The 18,182-nt window shown below is 38.5% G+C and overlaps 1 protein-coding gene across 1 annotated transcript; it reads right to left on the bottom strand.

Annotated features, from left to right (window-relative positions):
• Positions 1-13,323: 13,323 nt before the first annotated feature.
• Positions 13,324-14,322, bottom strand: LOC145946949 (uncharacterized). Its single transcript, XM_083056706.1, has one exon. It carries the CDS (start codon positions 14,320-14,322, stop codon positions 13,324-13,326), a length of 999 nt encoding a protein of 332 aa, XP_082912832.1.
• Positions 14,323-18,182: the final 3,860 nt, after the last annotated feature.

An 18,182-nucleotide genomic window follows, 5' to 3' on the forward strand; every position in this document is an offset into this window, starting at 1 on the left:
AAAATGACATTATTAGCTCTAATATCAATTTTGAACATTCGGTATATTTACATCGAAAGCAATACAAACGTCTGCAGACGGTAACAAAACAGCGTTTACAGAATTAAAATATCTCATAAACTGACACTATTAGCTGTAACATCAATTTTAAAAATTTTGTATTATTATACCTGTATAGATACGAACAAAATGGAAAGCGGTACAAATGTCTGCAGGCAATTACAAAACAACATTCGTTACAGAATAAAAATATCTTAAAAATGACACTATTAGCTGTAACATCAATTTTTAAAACTCGGTGTATTTATACCTGTAGGGGTACAAACAAAAGGGAAAGCAATACAAACGTCTGCAGACGGTAACAAAACAGCGTTTACAGAATTAAAATTTCTCATAAAATGACATTATTAGCTATAACATCAATTTTAAAAATTCTCTATAATTACACCTGTATAGATACGAACAAAATGGAAAGCGGTACAAACGTCTGCAGGCAATTAAAAAACAGCACCCGTATGCAGAATTGAAATATCCCAAAAATAACATTATTAGTGGCACTGTCCGCACTTAGCACCCTTCGCAAAACCTTGCAAAAAAGCGGTACAAACGTCTGCAGATGGTAACAAAACAGCGTTTACAGAATTAAAATTTCTCAAAAAATGACATTATTAGCTGTAACATCAACTTAAAAAATTCTGTATAATTACACCTGTATAGTTACGAACAAAATGGAAAGCGGTACAAACGTCTGCAGGCAATTACAAAACAACATTCGTTACAGAATAAAAATATCTTAAAAATGACACTATTAGCTGTAACATCAATTTTAAAAATTCTGTATAATTACACCTGTATAGATATGAACAAAATGGAAAGCGGTACAAACGTCTGCAGGCAATTACAAAATAGCACCCGTATGCAGAATTGAAATATCTCAAAAATGACTGTATAAATACGAACAAAATGGAAAGCGGTACAAGCGTCTGCAGTCAATTACAAAACGGCACCCGTATAGAAAATTGAAATATCCCAAAAATGACATTATTAGCTCTAATATCAATTTTGAACATTCGGTATATTTACACCTGTAAGGGTATAAAGAAAACAGAAAGCAATACAAACGTCTGCAGACGGTAACAAAACAGCACCCGTTTACAGAATTAAAATATCCCAAAAATGACATTATTAGCTCTAATATCAATTTTGAACATTCGGTATATTTACATCGAAAGCAATACAAACGTCTGCAGACGGTAACAAAACAGCGTTTACAGAATTAAAATATCTCATAAACTGACACTATTAGCTGTAACATCAATTTTAAAAATTTTGTATTATTATACCTGTATAGATACGAACAAAATGGAAAGCGGTACAAATGTCTGCAGGCAATTACAAAACAACATTCGTTACAGAATAAAAATATCTTAAAAATGACACTATTAGCTGTAACATCAATTTTTCGGTGTATTTATACCTGTAGGGGTACAAACAAAAGGGAAAGCAATACAAACGTCTGCAGACGGTAACAAAACAGCGTTTACAGAATTAAAATTTCTCAAAACATGACATTATTAGCTGTAACATCAACTTAAAAAATTCTGTATAATTACACCTATATAGTTACGAACAAAATGGAAAGCGGTACAAACGTCTGCAGGCAATTACAAAACAGCACCCGTATACAAAATTGAAATATCCCAAAAATGACAATATTAGCTCTAATATCAATTTTGAACATTCGGTATATTTACATCGAAAGCAATACAAACGTCTGCAGACGGTAACAAAACAGCGTATACAGAATTAAAATATCTCATAAACTGACACTATTAGCTGTAACATCAATTTTAAAAATTTTGTATTATTATACCTGTATAGATACGAACAAAATGGAAAGCGGTACAAACGTCTGCAGGCAATTACAAAACAACATTCGTTACAGAATAAAAATATCTTAAAAATGACACTATTAGCTGTAACATCAATTTTTAAAACTCGGTGTATTTATACCTGTAGGGGTACAAACAAAAGGGAAAGCAATACAAACGTCTGCAGACGGTAACAAAACAGCGTTTACAGAATTAATATTTCTCAAAACATGACATTATTAGCTGTAACATCAACTTAAAAAATTCTGTATAATTACACCTATATAGTTACGAACAAAATGGAAAGCGGTACAAACGTCTGCAGGCAATTACAAAACAGCACCCGTATACAAAATTGAAATATCCCAAAAATGACATTATTAGCTCTAATATCAATTTTGAACATTCGGTATATTTACATCGAAAGCAATACAAACGTCTGCAGACGGTAACAAAACAGCGTTTACAGAATTAAAATATCTCATAAACTGACACTATTAGCTGTAACATCAATTTTAAAAATTTTGTATTATTATACCTGTATAGATACGAACAAAATAGAAAGCGGTACAAACGTCTGCAGGCAATTACAAAACAACATTCGTTACAGAATAAAAATATCTTGAAAATGACACTATTAGCTGTAACATCAATTTTTAAAACTCGGTGTATTTATACCTGTAGGGGTACAAACAAAAGGGAAAGCAATACAAACGTCTGCAGACGGTAACAAAACAGCGTTTACAGAATTAAAATTTCTCAAAACATGACATTATTAGCTGTAATATCAACTTAAAAAATTCTGTATAATTACACCTATATAGTTACGAACAAAATGGAAAGCGGTACAAACGTCTGCAAGCAATTACAAAACAGCACCCGTATACAAAATTGAAATATCCCAAAAATGACATTATTAGCTCTAATATCAATTTTGAACATTCGGTATATTTACATCGAAAGCAATACAAACGTCTGCAGACGGTAACAAAACAGCGTTTACAGAATTAAAATATCTCATAAACTGACACTATTAGCTGTAACATCAATTGAAAAATTTTGTATTATTACACCTGTATAGATACGAACAAAATGGAAAGCGGTACAAACGTCTGCAGGCAATTACAAAACAACATTCGTTACAGAATAAAAATATCTTAAAAATGACACTATTAGCTGTAACATCAATTTTTAAAACTCGGTGTATTTATACCTGTAGGGGTACAAACAAAACGGAAAGCGGTACAAACGTCTGCAGGCAATTACAAAACAACATTCGTTACAGAATAAAAATATCTTAAAAATGACACTATTAGCTGTAACATCAATTTTTAAAACTCGGTGTATTTATACCTGTAGGGGTACAAACAAAACGGAAAGCAATACAAACGTCTGCAGACGGTAACAAAACAGCGTTTACAGAATTAAAATTTCTCAAAAAATGACATTATTAGCTGTAACATCAACTTAAAAAATTCTGTATAATTACACCTGTATAGTTACGAACAAAATGGAAAGCGGTACAAACGTCTGCAGGCAATTACAAAACAGCACCCGTATACAAAATTGAAATATCCCAAAAATGACAATATTAGCTCTAATATCAATTTTGAACATTCGGTATATTTACATCGAAAGCAATACAAACGTCTGCAGACGGTAACAAAACAGCGTTTACAGAATTAAAATATCTCATAAACTGACACTATTAGCTGTAACATCAATTGTAAAAATTTTGTATTATTACACCTGTATAGATACGAACAAAATGGAAAGCGGTACAAACGTCTGCAGGCAATTACAAAACAACATTCGTTACAGAATAAAAATATCTTAAAAATGACACTATTAGCTGTAACATCAATTTTTAAAACTCGGTGTATTTATACCTACAGGGGTACAAACAAAACGGAAAGCAATACAAACGTCTGCAGACGGTAACAAAACAGCGTTTACAGAATTAAAATTTCTCAAAAAATGACATTATTAGCTGTAACATCAACTTAAAAAATTCTGTAATAATTACACCTGTATAGTTACGAACAAAATGGAAAGCGGTACAAACGTCTGCAGGCAATTACAAAACAGCACCCGTATACAAAATTGAAATATCCCAAAAATGACATTATTAGCTCTAATATCAATTTTGAACATTCGGTATATTTACACCTGTAAGGGTATAAAGAAAACAGAAAGCAATACAAACGTCAGCAGACGGTAACAAAACAGCATTTACAGAATTAAAATTTCTCATAAAATGACATTATTAGCTATAACATCAATTTTAAAAATTCTCTATAATTACACCTGTATAGATACGAACAAAATGGAAAGCGGTACAAACGTCTGCAGGCAATTACAAAACAGCACCCGTATACAAAATTGAAATATCCCAAAAATGACATTATTAGCTCTAATATCAGTTTTGAACAATCGGTATATTTACACCTGTAAGGATACAAACAAAACGGAAAGCAATACAAACGTCTGCATACGATAACAAAACAGCACTTGTTTACAGAATTAAAATTTCTCAAAAAATGACATTATTAGCTGTAACATCAATTAACAAAATTCAATATATTTACACCTGTATAGATACGAACAAAATGGAAAGCGGTACAAACGTCTGCAGTCAATTACAAAATAGCACCCGTATACAAAATTGAAATATCCCAAAAATGACATTATTAGCTCTAATATCAATTTTCAACATTCGATATATTTGTACCTGTAAAGGTACCTTTACAGGTACAAACGAAATAGAAAGCAATACAAACGTCTGCAGACCGTAACAAAACAGCGTTTACAGAATTAAAATTTCTCATAAAATTATTAGCTATAACATCAATTTTAAAAATTCTGTATAATTACACCTGTATAGATACGAACAAAATGGAAAGCGGTACAAACGTCTGCAGGCAATTACAAAACAGTACCCGTATACAAAATTGAAATATCCCAAATATGACATTATTAGCTCTAATATCAATTTTGAACATTCGGTATATTTACACATGTAAGGGTATAAAGAAAACAGAAAGCAATACAAACGTCAGCAGACGGTAACAAAACAGCGTTTACAGAATTAAAATATCTCATAAACTGACACTATTTGCTGTAACATCAATTGTAAAAATTTTGTATTATTACACCTGTATAGATACGAACAAAATGGAAAGCGGTACAAACGTCTGCAGGCAATTACAAAACAACATTCGTTACAGAATAAAAATATCTTAAAAATGACACTATTAGCTGTAACATCAATTTTTAAAACTCGGTGTATTTATACCTGTAGGGGTACAAACAAAACGGAAAGCAATACAAACGTCTGTAGACGGTAACAAAACAGCGTTTACAGAATTAAAATTTCTCAAAAAATGACATTATTAGCTGTAACATCAACTTAAAAAATTCTGTATAATTACACCTGTATAGTTACGAACAAAATGGAAAGCGGTACAAACGTCTGCAGGCAATTACAAAACAGTACCCGTATACAAAATTGAAATATCCCAAAAATGACATTATTAGCTCTAATATCAATTTTGAACATTCGGTATATTTACAACCTGTAAGGGTATAAACAAAACAGAAAGCAATACAAACGTCTGCAGACGGTAATAAAACAGCACCCGTATACAAAATTGAAATATCCCAAAAATGACATTATTAGCTCTAATATCAATTTTGAACATTCGGTATATTTACATCTGTAAGGATACAAACAAAACGAAAAGCAATACAAACGTCTGCAGACGGTAACAAAACAGCGTTTACAGAATTAAAATATCTCATAAACTGACACTATTAGCTGTAACATCAATTTTAAAAATTTTGTATTATTACACCTGTATAGATACGAACAAAATGGAAAGTGTCACGTCCGGCCGCTAAACATTTTTCATTTTCTTATGTTTCTCATACAAATAATTCTAAGTCCCCTAGCGCTGTTTGAAAAGCGCGCCAGCGACGGCCATGATGCCTAACTCCGCCTAGTGCCTAAACGTGGCGCTGCGTAGCGCCTAGGAATTTTCCCACCACGGCGAGCGTTCCCACTACGGCAAGCGTCCCCCACCATGGGCCGCCGCAACTCTGAGCCGCCGAAACGAAGGACCTCAGATCAGTCCCAAACTTAGTCAGTTCTAATCGCGACTCTAACCAGAGCAGTTCTACTCCGAACGCTCTCTAACTCTAAATCCTAGTTCAAATTCTAACTCTAATTCTAAACCTAATAATAAGCTCTAACTCTAAGATTTGATTTTTTGTATTAAGTGCGTCTAGTGTTAACTTTAAATAAATTGTGTGTTTTATATTAGCAATTCTAATATTTATTTGAAAATACAACCTCATCTTTAACCTCACGCGTTTCTAGTTCTACATCTTATATTCATTCTCAAAATCTCTAAATTCAGTTGTTTCTCCAGCGTGCACGTGTCGTATAATTACTTATTAAATAAATTATTATCGATTGAATTCTAGGCTGCGATTTAAAGAGGACGAACCGCTCATCGTTGCTAAACAATTCATTTCTTCTATTAAATTCTGGAACCTGTAATGACTGTTTCGAGAGGACAACCCGCTCGCAGTCATATACCGAAACAATAACCGACAGTGAGGACCGCCGCACGTCGACTTATTGTAAAAGTAACGCAGTCTCCAGAATGTTCTATATGATTTATAATGCCTAAGACACGCCGTGCAGGAAGGAAGAATCAGCTTCGTCGAATAGTCGCGCGTTATTACCACCCGGCAAAACCAAACGAATATTCAGCTATTATTGGCACAGATTATTACAACGATCCTGAATACGAGGCATTATTCACCAAACACGTGCTATTAAGAGAGTGGCCCGCGAAATTATTGCAAATCGACATCAAAAAACCTGAGCCCCCGCCAGTCGACATCCCAGAAAACGACCCCCGCAAATCCGGTTACCTCCAACGCAGAGCTGAAGCCTTGCACGAGCAATACGAAAAGCCACTCCAAAACATCGTGGAACTGCCACCCACCAACTACAAGCTCGACTAAAAAGTAAGTAGAAGAAATATCTCTCGTCAACTTATGATCCTTCGGTCACTTAAAAGTAACAATAACGTTCTATTTTAACTGCAAATGAACAACTTCTTCAACGAGCAAACCAAACTAAAATAGTACATAGCTACAGAGTCATAAAAGTGAAACTCGGGTCATGATAGAAAAAAAAGGGTCAGTCATAAAAGTGAAACTCGGGTCCGATAGAAAAAAAAGGGTCAGTCATAAAAAAAAGACAAAGGAGCGATTTCTCTTTCCAAATTCTTTGGCCGGTTTCGCTTTTCGTGCTAGAGTAAGAAAACGGATATTTTCCAATATTTAACACGCTTTAATTGTTTAAACAATATATTACTCATGTGTCCGCGTAGTTTTTCCAACCATATTATTCCACCCTTTGAGGAGGAATACGAGACAATCGAGACTGTCGAGACGATTTACTGTCAACGTGCCACAGGGTACATTCATCTAGGTACGGACGCCGCGTTGTGCATACGTTGTTACTTCAAATTAAGCACAAGCGAAAAGTCCAATTGGGTAATTTCAGTAAAGCACCTCCTCATAATCGGTGAGTTGCCCACCGGGATAACGTGTTCCGTGTGTAATTTGAACAGATTGACACAAACTCGCGACCCATACCACCATTGTCTTGTGTGTCAAATCGCATATCTAAAGTATCTCGACAGAGAAGAAACTCCCTACACGAACAGTGACGGCAATACAGTAGTGACCGTTTTCCACGCGATTAATTACTCGTTCGACAGGTACCCAGAATATCTCTAACTAAACAACGCAAATTCGTGTTTCCTATTCACTTTTGTATCTATGCGTTCTGAACGCGTGACCATATATTCGGATAGCCTCCGTCGCGGGCAATCCCCGGAAGTAAATCTCCGAAAAGCGACGTTGTCTTGCGCAATAGTCCGAGTACGTTGTTCGTGAAAATATATTCCGCGAATTATACCCCGCGACTCCGCGCGGACGTAACAGTATTGCTTTCTGTTTTGTTTATACCCTTACAGGTGTAAATATACCGAATGTTCAAAATTGATATTAGAGCTAACATGTCATTTTTGGGATATTTCAATTTTGTATACGGGTGCTGTTTTGTAATTGCCTGCAGACGTTTGTACCGCTTTCCATTTTGTTCGTATCTATACAGGTGTAATAATACAAAATTTTTACAAATGATGTTACAGCTAATAATGTCATTTTTTGAGAAATTTTAATTCTGTAAACGCTGTTTTGTTACCGTCTGCAGACGTTTGTATTGCTTTCCCTTTTGTTTGTACCCCTACAGGTATAAATACACCGAGTTTTAAAAATTGATGTTACAGCTAATAATGTCATTTTATGAGAAATTTTAATTCTGTAAACGCTGTTTTGTTACCGTCTGCAGACGTTTGTATTGCTTTCTGTTTCGTTTGTACCTGTAAAGGTACCTTTACAGGTACAAATATATCGAATGTTCAAAATTGATATTAGAGCTAATAATGTCATTTTTGGGATGTTTCAATTTTGTATACGGGTGCTGTTTTGTAATTGACTGCAGACGCTTGTACCGCTTTCCATTTTGTTCGTATCTATACAGTCATTTTTGAGATATTTCAATTCTGCATACGGGTGCTATTTTGTAATTGCCTGCAGACGTTTGTACCGCTTTCCATTTTGTTCGTATCTATATAGGTGTAAATATATCGAATTTTGTTAATTGATGTTACAGCTAATAATGAAGAAATTTTAATTCTGTAAACGCTGTTTTGTTACTGTCTGCTGACATTTGTATTGCTTTCTGTTTTCTTTATACCCTTACAGGTGTAAATATACCGAATGTTCAAAATTGATATTAGAGCTAATAATGTCATTTTTGGGATATTTCAATTTTGTATACGGGTGCTGTTTTGTAATTGCCTGCAGACGTTTGTACCGCTTTCCATTTTGTTCGTAACTATAATTATACAGTGTAATTATACAGAATTTTTTAAGTTGATGTTACAGCTAATAATGTCATTTTTTGAGAAATTTTAATTCTGTAAATGCTGTTTTGTTACCGTCTGCAGACGTTTGTATTGCTTTCCGTTTTGTTTGTACCCCTACAGGTATAAATACACCGAGTTTTAAAAATTGATGTTACAGCTAATAGTGTCATTTTTAAGATATTTTTATTCTGTAACGAATGTTGTTTTGTAATCGTCTGCAGACGTTTGTACCGCTTTTTGTTATGTTTGTATCCCTACAAATAAAAATATATCAAATCTAGGTCGCAGAAGGCCCCCCTCGTTGTCCGCCACCCTGACGTGAGGGGGCTCACCCTTCGCAAGATTTTGCGAAGAGTGCTAAGAGCGGACAGTGCCACTAATAATGTCATTTTTGAGATATTTCTATTCTGCATACGGGTGCTATTTTGTAATTGCCTGCAGACGTTTGTACCGCTTTCCATTTTGTTCGTATCTATACAGATGTAATTATACAGAATTTTTAAAATTGATGTTACAGCTAATTATGTCATTTTATGAGAAATTTTAATTCTGTAAACGCTGTTTTGTTACCGTCTGCAGACGTTTGTATTGCTTTCCGTTTTGTTTATACCCTTACAGGTGTAAATATACCGAATGTTCAAAATTGATATTAGAGCTAATAATGTCATTTTTGGGATATTTCAATTCTGCATACGGGTGCTATTTTGTAATTGCCTGCAGACGTTTGTACCGCTTTCCATTTTGTTCGTATCTATACAGTCATTTTTGAGATATTTCAATTCTGCATACGGGTGCTATTTTGTAATTGCCTGCAGACGTTTGTACCGCTTTCCATTTTGTTCGTATCTATACAGGTGTAATTATACAGAATTTTTAAAATTGATGTTACAGCTAATTATGTCATTTTATGAGAAATTTTAATTCTGTAAACGCTGTTTTGTTACCGTCTGCAGACGTTTGTATTGCTTTCTGTTTTGTTTATACCTTTACAGGTGTAAATATACCGAATGTTCAAAATTGATATTAGAGCTAATATGTCATTTTTGGGATATTTCAATTCTGCATACGGGTGCTATTTTGTAATTGCCTGCAGACGTTTGTACCGCTTTCCATTTTGTTCGTATCTATACAGGTGTAATTATACAGAATTTTGTTAATTGATGTTACAGCTAATAATGTCATTTTTTGAGAAATTTTAATTCTGTAAACAAGTGCTGTTTTGTTATCGTATGCAGACGTTTGTATTGCTTTCCGTTTTGTTTGTACCCTTACAGGTGTAAATATACCGATTGTTCAAAACTGATATTAGAGCTAATAATGTCATTTTTGGGATATTTCAATTTTGTATACGGGTGCTGTTTTGTAATTGCCTGCAGACGTTTGTTGTTACGTCCGGAGCGCAGTCGCGGCGTGAAATTCGCGAGAAATGATTATCGCGGTCCACGTGTTCGGACTATCGCGCTGAACAACGTCGTATTTCGGAAAACTTTTCCGGGGATACCCACGACGAAGGGTGTTCCGCTAAGACTACACGCAACGGTTCAATGTCTTGCGGAGTGGAGGGTGTCGCCTTAAGATTCGTATGAGGGAGTTGCAAATGTTACTCAGGAGTATGGGGATATTATCGAATATATTCCTGAAAACGTTCGAGGGAATCATCGACGGAGTGAAAAATTGTAATTACGATGTTACCATCGGTGTCGATACGAAAGGTTTCTTCGCCGTTGATGTACCGTAGGTAAGCGATCTGACAACGGTAACAGTGGAGTTGAGAGTCCCGAGTTACCGACAGTCGATGGAAGTTACACGCTGAGCAAAGTATTCCGGTTGGTAAGTTACCGATTACGAGCAAATGTTTGGCAATGTTCAACCATTCGTTTCGAACAGTACCGCGTAAGCGCATATGGCAATCTACGCAAAGGGCGGCATTTGTTTCTTTATTAATAAACCCGACTGATATTTGGCAGTAAGGAGTTCCCTGTTCAATAGGCTCTTCTTCCTCTTCGGGAAGAGGCAAGATGTACGGAGCGGTGAGGTACTGAGGCCTTATTGGACACATGGGTGAATTATTTAAATAAATGGAATTAAATAAATGAATAAAACGTTCGCGTTATTTTATTCGGAATTCTAGAATATTCATGGAGTGTGCTACGTTAGCTTAGTTTGCAAAAGAGAAATCGTCGAGACCCCTTTTTTATCAAGGGTCTAAGGGTCAGTTTTATGACCCTAGGCAAAAAACTGAGTTTCACTTTTATGGCCCTTGGAAAACGCAGTTTTCCAAGAGTCTTTACGAATATTCTAGAGACCACGTGTAAAGTTATTTTTCAAATTTCGTAGAAAATATTAATTTTAAATATGTTTAAACAATAATTATACACGCACGTATGTGTTTGAAATTATTTTGATAATTTAGCTATTTGTGACGGCAGTCTTATCCTTTAGTATTAGAATCTTAGCGTTGAATTTTATTATTTATTTCAATTGTTCATAATAGTTGAGACTTACCTTACTTGATCTCTGGGGGGTGGACAATGGTTCCCCGATGCTCTGGAATAGGCGCGTCGTAATGGGTGTGCAGGATGTCCGCCCTGATTTGCAAGTACCGGGTGCGACGAGGATCGTTGTCCGGGATGTCGTCTCTCGGAATACGAGGGTTCTCGATTTCGATTGGAGTCAATTGCACTGGCCACTTTCTCAGTTTAACGTCTTTATTATTAACAGCGAACGGCGCGGTTCCGTCAAATAAATTATCGTACTCCGAGTCGTTATGATAGTAGGTGCCGATGAGATTTGAATATTCACTCGATGATGCTGGATAGTAGAGTTGCGCGGTTAAACGGCGAAGTTGGTGTTTTCCTGCCTGCACGGCGTGTCTTAGGCATAATGATTTTTTTATAATATAAAACATTCTGAATATTGCGTCACTTTTACAATAAGTCGACGTGCGGCGGTCCTCACTGTCGGTTATTGTTCCAGTGCGTAACTACGAGCGGTTCGTCCTCTCTAAGTAGTCACAGCAGAATTCAGAAATTATAAGAAAAGTGAAATCGTGCGGCAGCGACGAGCGGTTCGTCCTCTCTAAGTCGCAGCTTGGATTCCACTAAGAAAATTATTTATATAATAGATTTTCACTACACGTGCAGATTGGAAGAACTCGTTTTAGAATATTTTAGAAATACTAAAATCGTAATATTAGAATCGTAATAATATTAAAGCAAAATATTATATTGGAAACGCGTGAAATTGGAATTGGAATTGTTTAAAATAAATGTGAAGAATTATTATAAATGAAACACACACTTTTATTCTAAATTAACACTACACGATACAAAGTTAATTAAAGTTAAAGTTTTAATACTAGAGTTAGGACTTATAATATTAGAGTTAGAATGTTAGAATTGAATTAGATTTAGAATTAGGAGAGCGTTCAAGGTATGACTGCTCTAGTCGGAGTCGCGATGTGATCTGCCGGATTTTGGGACCGCTCTAAGGTCCTTCGTTTTCGGTGGCTTGGCGCTGCGGCGGCCCGAGAGTGGGAGACGCTCGGTGTGGCGGTGGCGTTTCCCTATAGTGGGAAGTTCCTAGACGTTACGCAGCGCCTCTCTTAGTCACTAGGCTGAGTTAGGCATCATGGCCGGCACTGGCGCGCTTTTCAAACAGCGCTTAGAGGACTTAGAATTTATTTCATGTGAATGTAAAAATTTTATGTGACCGGACGTGACAGGAATTAAATGAATGAATGAAACGTTCACGTTATTTTATTCGGAATTCTAGAATATTCATTGAGTGTGCTACGTTAGCTTAGTTCGCAAAAGAGAAATCGTCGAGACCCCTTTTTTTTATCAAGGGTCTAAGGGTCAGTTTTATGACCTTAGGCAAAAAACAGAGTTTCACTTTTATGGCCCTTGGAAAACGCAGTTTTCCAAGAGTCTTTACGAATATTCTAGAGACCACGTGTAAAGTTATATTTCAAATTTCGTAGAAAATATTAATTTTAAATATGTTTAAACAATAATTATACACGCACGTATGTGTTTGAAATTATTTTGATAATTTGGCTATTTGTGACGGCAAATAGTCTTATCCTTTAGTATTAGAATCTTAGCGTTGAATTTTATTATTTATTTCAATTGTTCATAATAGTTGAGACTTACCTTAGTTGATCTCTAGGGGGTGGACAGTGGTACCCCGATGCTCTGGAATAGGCGCGTCGTAATGGGTGTGCAGGATGTCCGCCGCGCTTTTCAAATTGCGCTTAGAGGACTTAGAATTTATTTCATGTGAAAGTAAAAATTTTATGTGACCGGACGTGACACCTCCCCCCTTAAGAGAAAATGTTGGACCGTGTTCCAACGTTTTCCGAACTTAGTATATAGTGGCGGTTACAATAACTTATTTTCTATGCTTATTTTCTATTAAATGTTAACGTGTTACTGAGTCTATACCTCTTCGTTGAGGAGGTTGCGCAGTTCTCTATAGTTTATATGCACTTCACTTTGCACTTTTTCGGCTGGAGGGGGTTGTCTTTCTTGCAAGGGAGGGGCTAGGGATGCAGAATCTTCGGTCGTTGGAGAGGGCTTTAATGGTAGAAGCTCCTTTTCGTTGTTTTTCCTTCCGTCCGCTGGTCTTCCAAGGTGTAACAGGACGTTTGTCACCGAAGTCCAGATAGCTCCCAGGAGGTGCAAACTCCATCCGTATACAGAGTGGAGTGCGTAACCATGTATCAGCGTATCAATTATTAACTTGGCGAGGCGTACAGTGACGAAGACTCCGAGTACTCCGGCGCTGGCTGATCCAAAGTTCATGAATCCTTTCCATAGGCGGGCACCGGTGTTTTCTGCTAGTTGATCAAGTGTTTTCTCGTCTAGCAGATTTAACATGGAGAAACTTCCCGTAGGGATTTCTTGTCCCATTGCCCCTCTGGCAATCGTGTTGAGCATCGAGGGCTTTTCCATGGGAAACATGATGTGATCGCGGAGGCGATCAAGGTCCTCACTGGTGTAGATGCCGCTAGAGGCGAGTGAGTCGGGACTTACGTATCTCCATGACGGTTTGGTTAGCGGTTGGATCGTTGGCGGCGCCATTGATTCCACGAGTTTTGGCGTCAGTCGATACCAGGTGCTGCGGATTTGATACAACGCTGGTAGAAGTTCGTTGCAGTCCCTGAGTGTTCCAGATTTTGTGAGTATTTTTGATCTGGGTAATAGGAAAAGGGATTTATTCTGGTGGGTGACGGGAAGCTCGTTGTAGCAATTGTCGACGGGTCGTACTCGGCATTCCACAGGTACGCATTTGATGAGGTGGATAACCTCGCCGGCTGTAATGGCGGTGTACCCTGGTGATTTCATGATTCTGTGCGCCATCTCGTCCGGTGCAATGCTTGCAAGGGAGAGAGCGTTGAGCAGGATTTGTCTCTCCAGGGCGCATTTCTGTTCCATTATGTCTCTGTATAGTTGTGATAGCTGTGTTCTGAGGTGTTTTTCTACGTAAATAAACTTGGAGTTTACGTACGAGAAAATATCAAGATTGTCGATTTTGATTTTTGAACGACCTTTGAACACGCGTCCTGGCTGCGTTTCGAGGACGCAGAGCTTGGGGTGCTCAGTTCGCAGGAGTTTATATCCGCAGACGTTTGTCTCGGTTGTGCGTGCCAGCGCGAACGTGGTATCTTGTGTCGTTACCGTGTAGACCGTTGGGGAGTCCTCTTGCGATGATTTCGGTGATAAGCGATGTGCCAATCCTTCGTATAGGACATCGTATCGGCCGAAATGGCAATTGTCGGCAGGTAACACCGACCAGTATGTGGAGGCTCCGTCTGCGTCGTTGCATTCTCCTGTTGTCACGGGGCAGCGAACACCTGAGGGGAGTATCACCTCGTTGGTGTTGTGTTTAACGGGTAACTCCAGCTTCCGGGTAGTGATCCGTATTGAGGCTTGGACGATTGCGTTATCCCAGGTGCCGTACGGATCGTTGTATTGAGTCCCGCTACATCCTCCGTCGGTCTTTACGGAACCTGCGAATGTTACTGCGCGCAGGTTGGTAGCGTTTGGTTTTATGTCGGAGAGATGCCCGTTTAATCCTAAGGAGATGGTTCCCGTTTCATGCAGTTTTCTGCAAGTATCTGCTGATGTTTCGTGAATGTATTCGCGTCTGCCGTTATGTACGGCAGATATGAGTGCATCCCACAGTAATAGACAGTTCGGTCGACTTCAATTTTGCACTGGATTCCAGATGTGTGCTCGAATTCGCTCAACTGTAGCAATTGTACGTAGACCTCTTCCTTCTTTGGCTCGATGTCGTCGACTTTGCATTCTTCTATGTCCAATAGGGAGAGCGTAGTGATATTTAAACCGCGGCCACCGCAATCATAGCCTATTAGCCCGTTTGAGGTTGAGGCTAACATTAAGGTTATAGCTAAGATGGTTACGTAGGTCTTCATTCTACTGGGATTTGTCGACTACTGGCCGGTCCTCCGCCGGAGCGTCCAAGATATAGTCGTCTGGTTCGGAGTGGGGGTCTTCCTCAGTGGGGGCCCGATGCGGCGAGGCTTTTAATTTATCCTCGTGTACAATTCTTGTTTTAGTTCTACTTATAGCTAACTTAACATTATGATTTCCTAAAAGATTAATTATTTTATAAGGACCCGTGTATTGGTCGCCCAATTTTCCCTTGCTCGGTTCTTTCAACAAATATACATAGTCTCCTGCTCTGAATTGTTGAGTATTAATTCTACGGTCATAATAAATTTTCGATCTTTGTTTAGCGGCAATTAGGTTTTCGCGGGCGACAGCTTGGATGTCTGTTAATTTGTTAAAAAGAGTCGTGAGATAGTTAGCATAGCTTTCGTCCGCGACGTCGGCGACGTCAGGGTTGCTGGAAGGTGCCCTGGCTATCCTCCCGAAGATTAACTCGTGAAGGGTGTATCGCGTCCCCTCATGTACGCTCGTATTATAGGAGAATGATGCTAATTTTAGGTATATATCCCACTCGTTATTTTTATCTACGTACTGTTTTAGGTATTCCCACAAAACGTGGTGGGAGCACTCTATTGAGCCATTAGATTGCGGCCTATAGGCCGTAGTTTTAAAGAGTTTAATTCTAAATTTTTTCGCTATGTTACGCATTAGGCTATTTAGAAAATGCGATCCCTGGTCCGTTAATATAGCTTTCGGTGCTCCGAAAACGCATATTAATTCATTCGTGAATGCGTCTGCTACATTAATCGCGTTTGCATGTTTCAAAGGGATCGCTAAAGAATACTTAGTTAGGAGGTCTTGCACAGTGAGTATATACATGTTATTAGTTCGCGTAACGGGTAATGGACCCATGATGTCCATCGAGACCTTGTCGAAGGCCGCGTCAGGTGTATCTGTCAATATCATGGGTTGTCTGGTTTTTACGCGGACCAGTTTCTTTAGTTGGCAAGGGCGGCAATTTTTGATGAACGTTTGGATATCGGTTTTCATGCCGTTCCATTGGTAGCGCTTTTTCATACGTTGGTATGTTTTGGAAATACCTTTATGGCCGCCAATCGCCGAGTTGTGGTTTTCGGCAATGATATTTTCTCTCTCGTCCTCCGGTGGGACGGAGATTTCATTCCTACAAATGAATATTTTTACATTGGTTTCGCTTAAGACGCGCGTTAGCAACGAGTATACGGTATCCCAAGGGACATTATCGATGTCGCCTCTGGTTATCGAGATAGACGACAGCTTCTCTGACGACGTCTAAAAGCGATCGAAATGATTCTTTTAGTATCTCTCTTTCCGTAATTCCCGATTCGCGTTCTTTAATGACAAGGGATATAATTTGGCGATTCCCGTCGCGGTTTATTCTTGCCCTGGCTAGAGCTGCTCCTCTAATCATAGGCAAGGATTTACTTTCTCGGAGTATGTGAGCTCCGCGGTCGACTGGTATGCCTTGTTGTGTGACGAAGATAACAAGATTATCTTTTCGCGTAGAGAAGTTATCTGGAATCGGTACCACTTGTGGTCCCATTCTAGTTCCTTGGACGAATGGTTCGTTTATATTGTCGAAAATCGGGGCGTCGTCGCTAAGGTCGGAACTGTTGTCGTTCTCGGTCTCGCTTGTTTCACCCGATTCGTCATTAGCTTCGGTTTCGCTAGAAGATCGCGGGTTCGGCGGATCGTCTATATTATCGTTTTCTGCTCGTTGCGGGGCTTCCTCGGTTTCTCGAGGCGATTCTTCGGTTTTCTTTCTTTTAGGATTGAATAATGACTCTTCTGAGCTGGAGAGCTCTCGAGTCAGTTCGAGGGGTAGAATTTGTTCTATTTCGTTTAGTTTAGCTAAAGAGTTAGATGGAATAGGGTTTCTGGAGAGTGCGTCGGCGTTATCGTTAATTTTACCTGGCTTATACACAACGTTATATTCGTATTCCGCGAGTTTAAGGCGCCATCGGATGAGTCGTGAGGTAGGATCTGTTACGGAGTGCATCCATACCAGCGGTCTGTGATCCGTGACTAGCGTGAACTTCCGTCCATATATATAGGATCGGAAGTAATTGACGCAGTACACGATGGCTAACGACTCCTTTTCAATTGTCGAGTAGTTCTTCTCTGCGTTGTTTAGTAATCGAGATGTGTATGCGATGGGCAGATCTTTACCGATTTCTCCCTGACTCAAGACTCCTCCGACCGCGTACCCTGAAGCGTCTGTTGTGACGATGAAAGATCGCGTAAAATCGGGAAACTGGAGAATGGGTTTGGAGCATAGTGCGTCGCGGAGTTTCGTAAAGGCTTTTTCTTGTTCATCCCTCCAGGTAAATGGTTTGTCCTTCTTTAATAAGTCGGTAAGAGGTCGTGCGATTTTAGAGAACTCAGGGATGAACCTACGATAATAGCCAGACAGACCGAGGAACTGTTTTATGTTCTTTGCATGTCGGGGTCTGGGGAATTCTTTAACCGCGAGCAACTTAGACGGATCTGGTTTTACTCCCTCGTCATGTGACCTAGGTATCCGACCTCTTTACGTAGGAACTCGCATTTATCTGGTTGGAGTTTTAGGTTAGCCCTACGCAATCTTTCGGCCAGTTTGTTGAATTTGATTTCGTGTTCGCGTAATGAGCTCGCGTACAATACTATGTCATCGAGATATACAAAAAGTTCAGTTCCCTGTAGTCCGCATAGAACCTGGTCCATGAGTCGCTGAAACGTCGCTGGGGCATTCTTTAAACCGAATGGCATTCGTTTGAATTCGTAATGCCCATGAGGTGTTGAAAAAGCCGTCTTTTGCGCGTGCGACTCATGCATCGGGATTTGGTGGAAACCGGATGCGAGGT

Source organism: Prenolepis imparis, unplaced genomic scaffold (genome assembly GCF_030444845.1).
Source record: "Prenolepis imparis isolate NDT839.2.m4 unplaced genomic scaffold, iyPreImpa1.0 SCAF_31, whole genome shotgun sequence".
In the NCBI taxonomy this organism is placed as follows: Eukaryota; Metazoa; Arthropoda; class Insecta; order Hymenoptera; family Formicidae; genus Prenolepis; species Prenolepis imparis.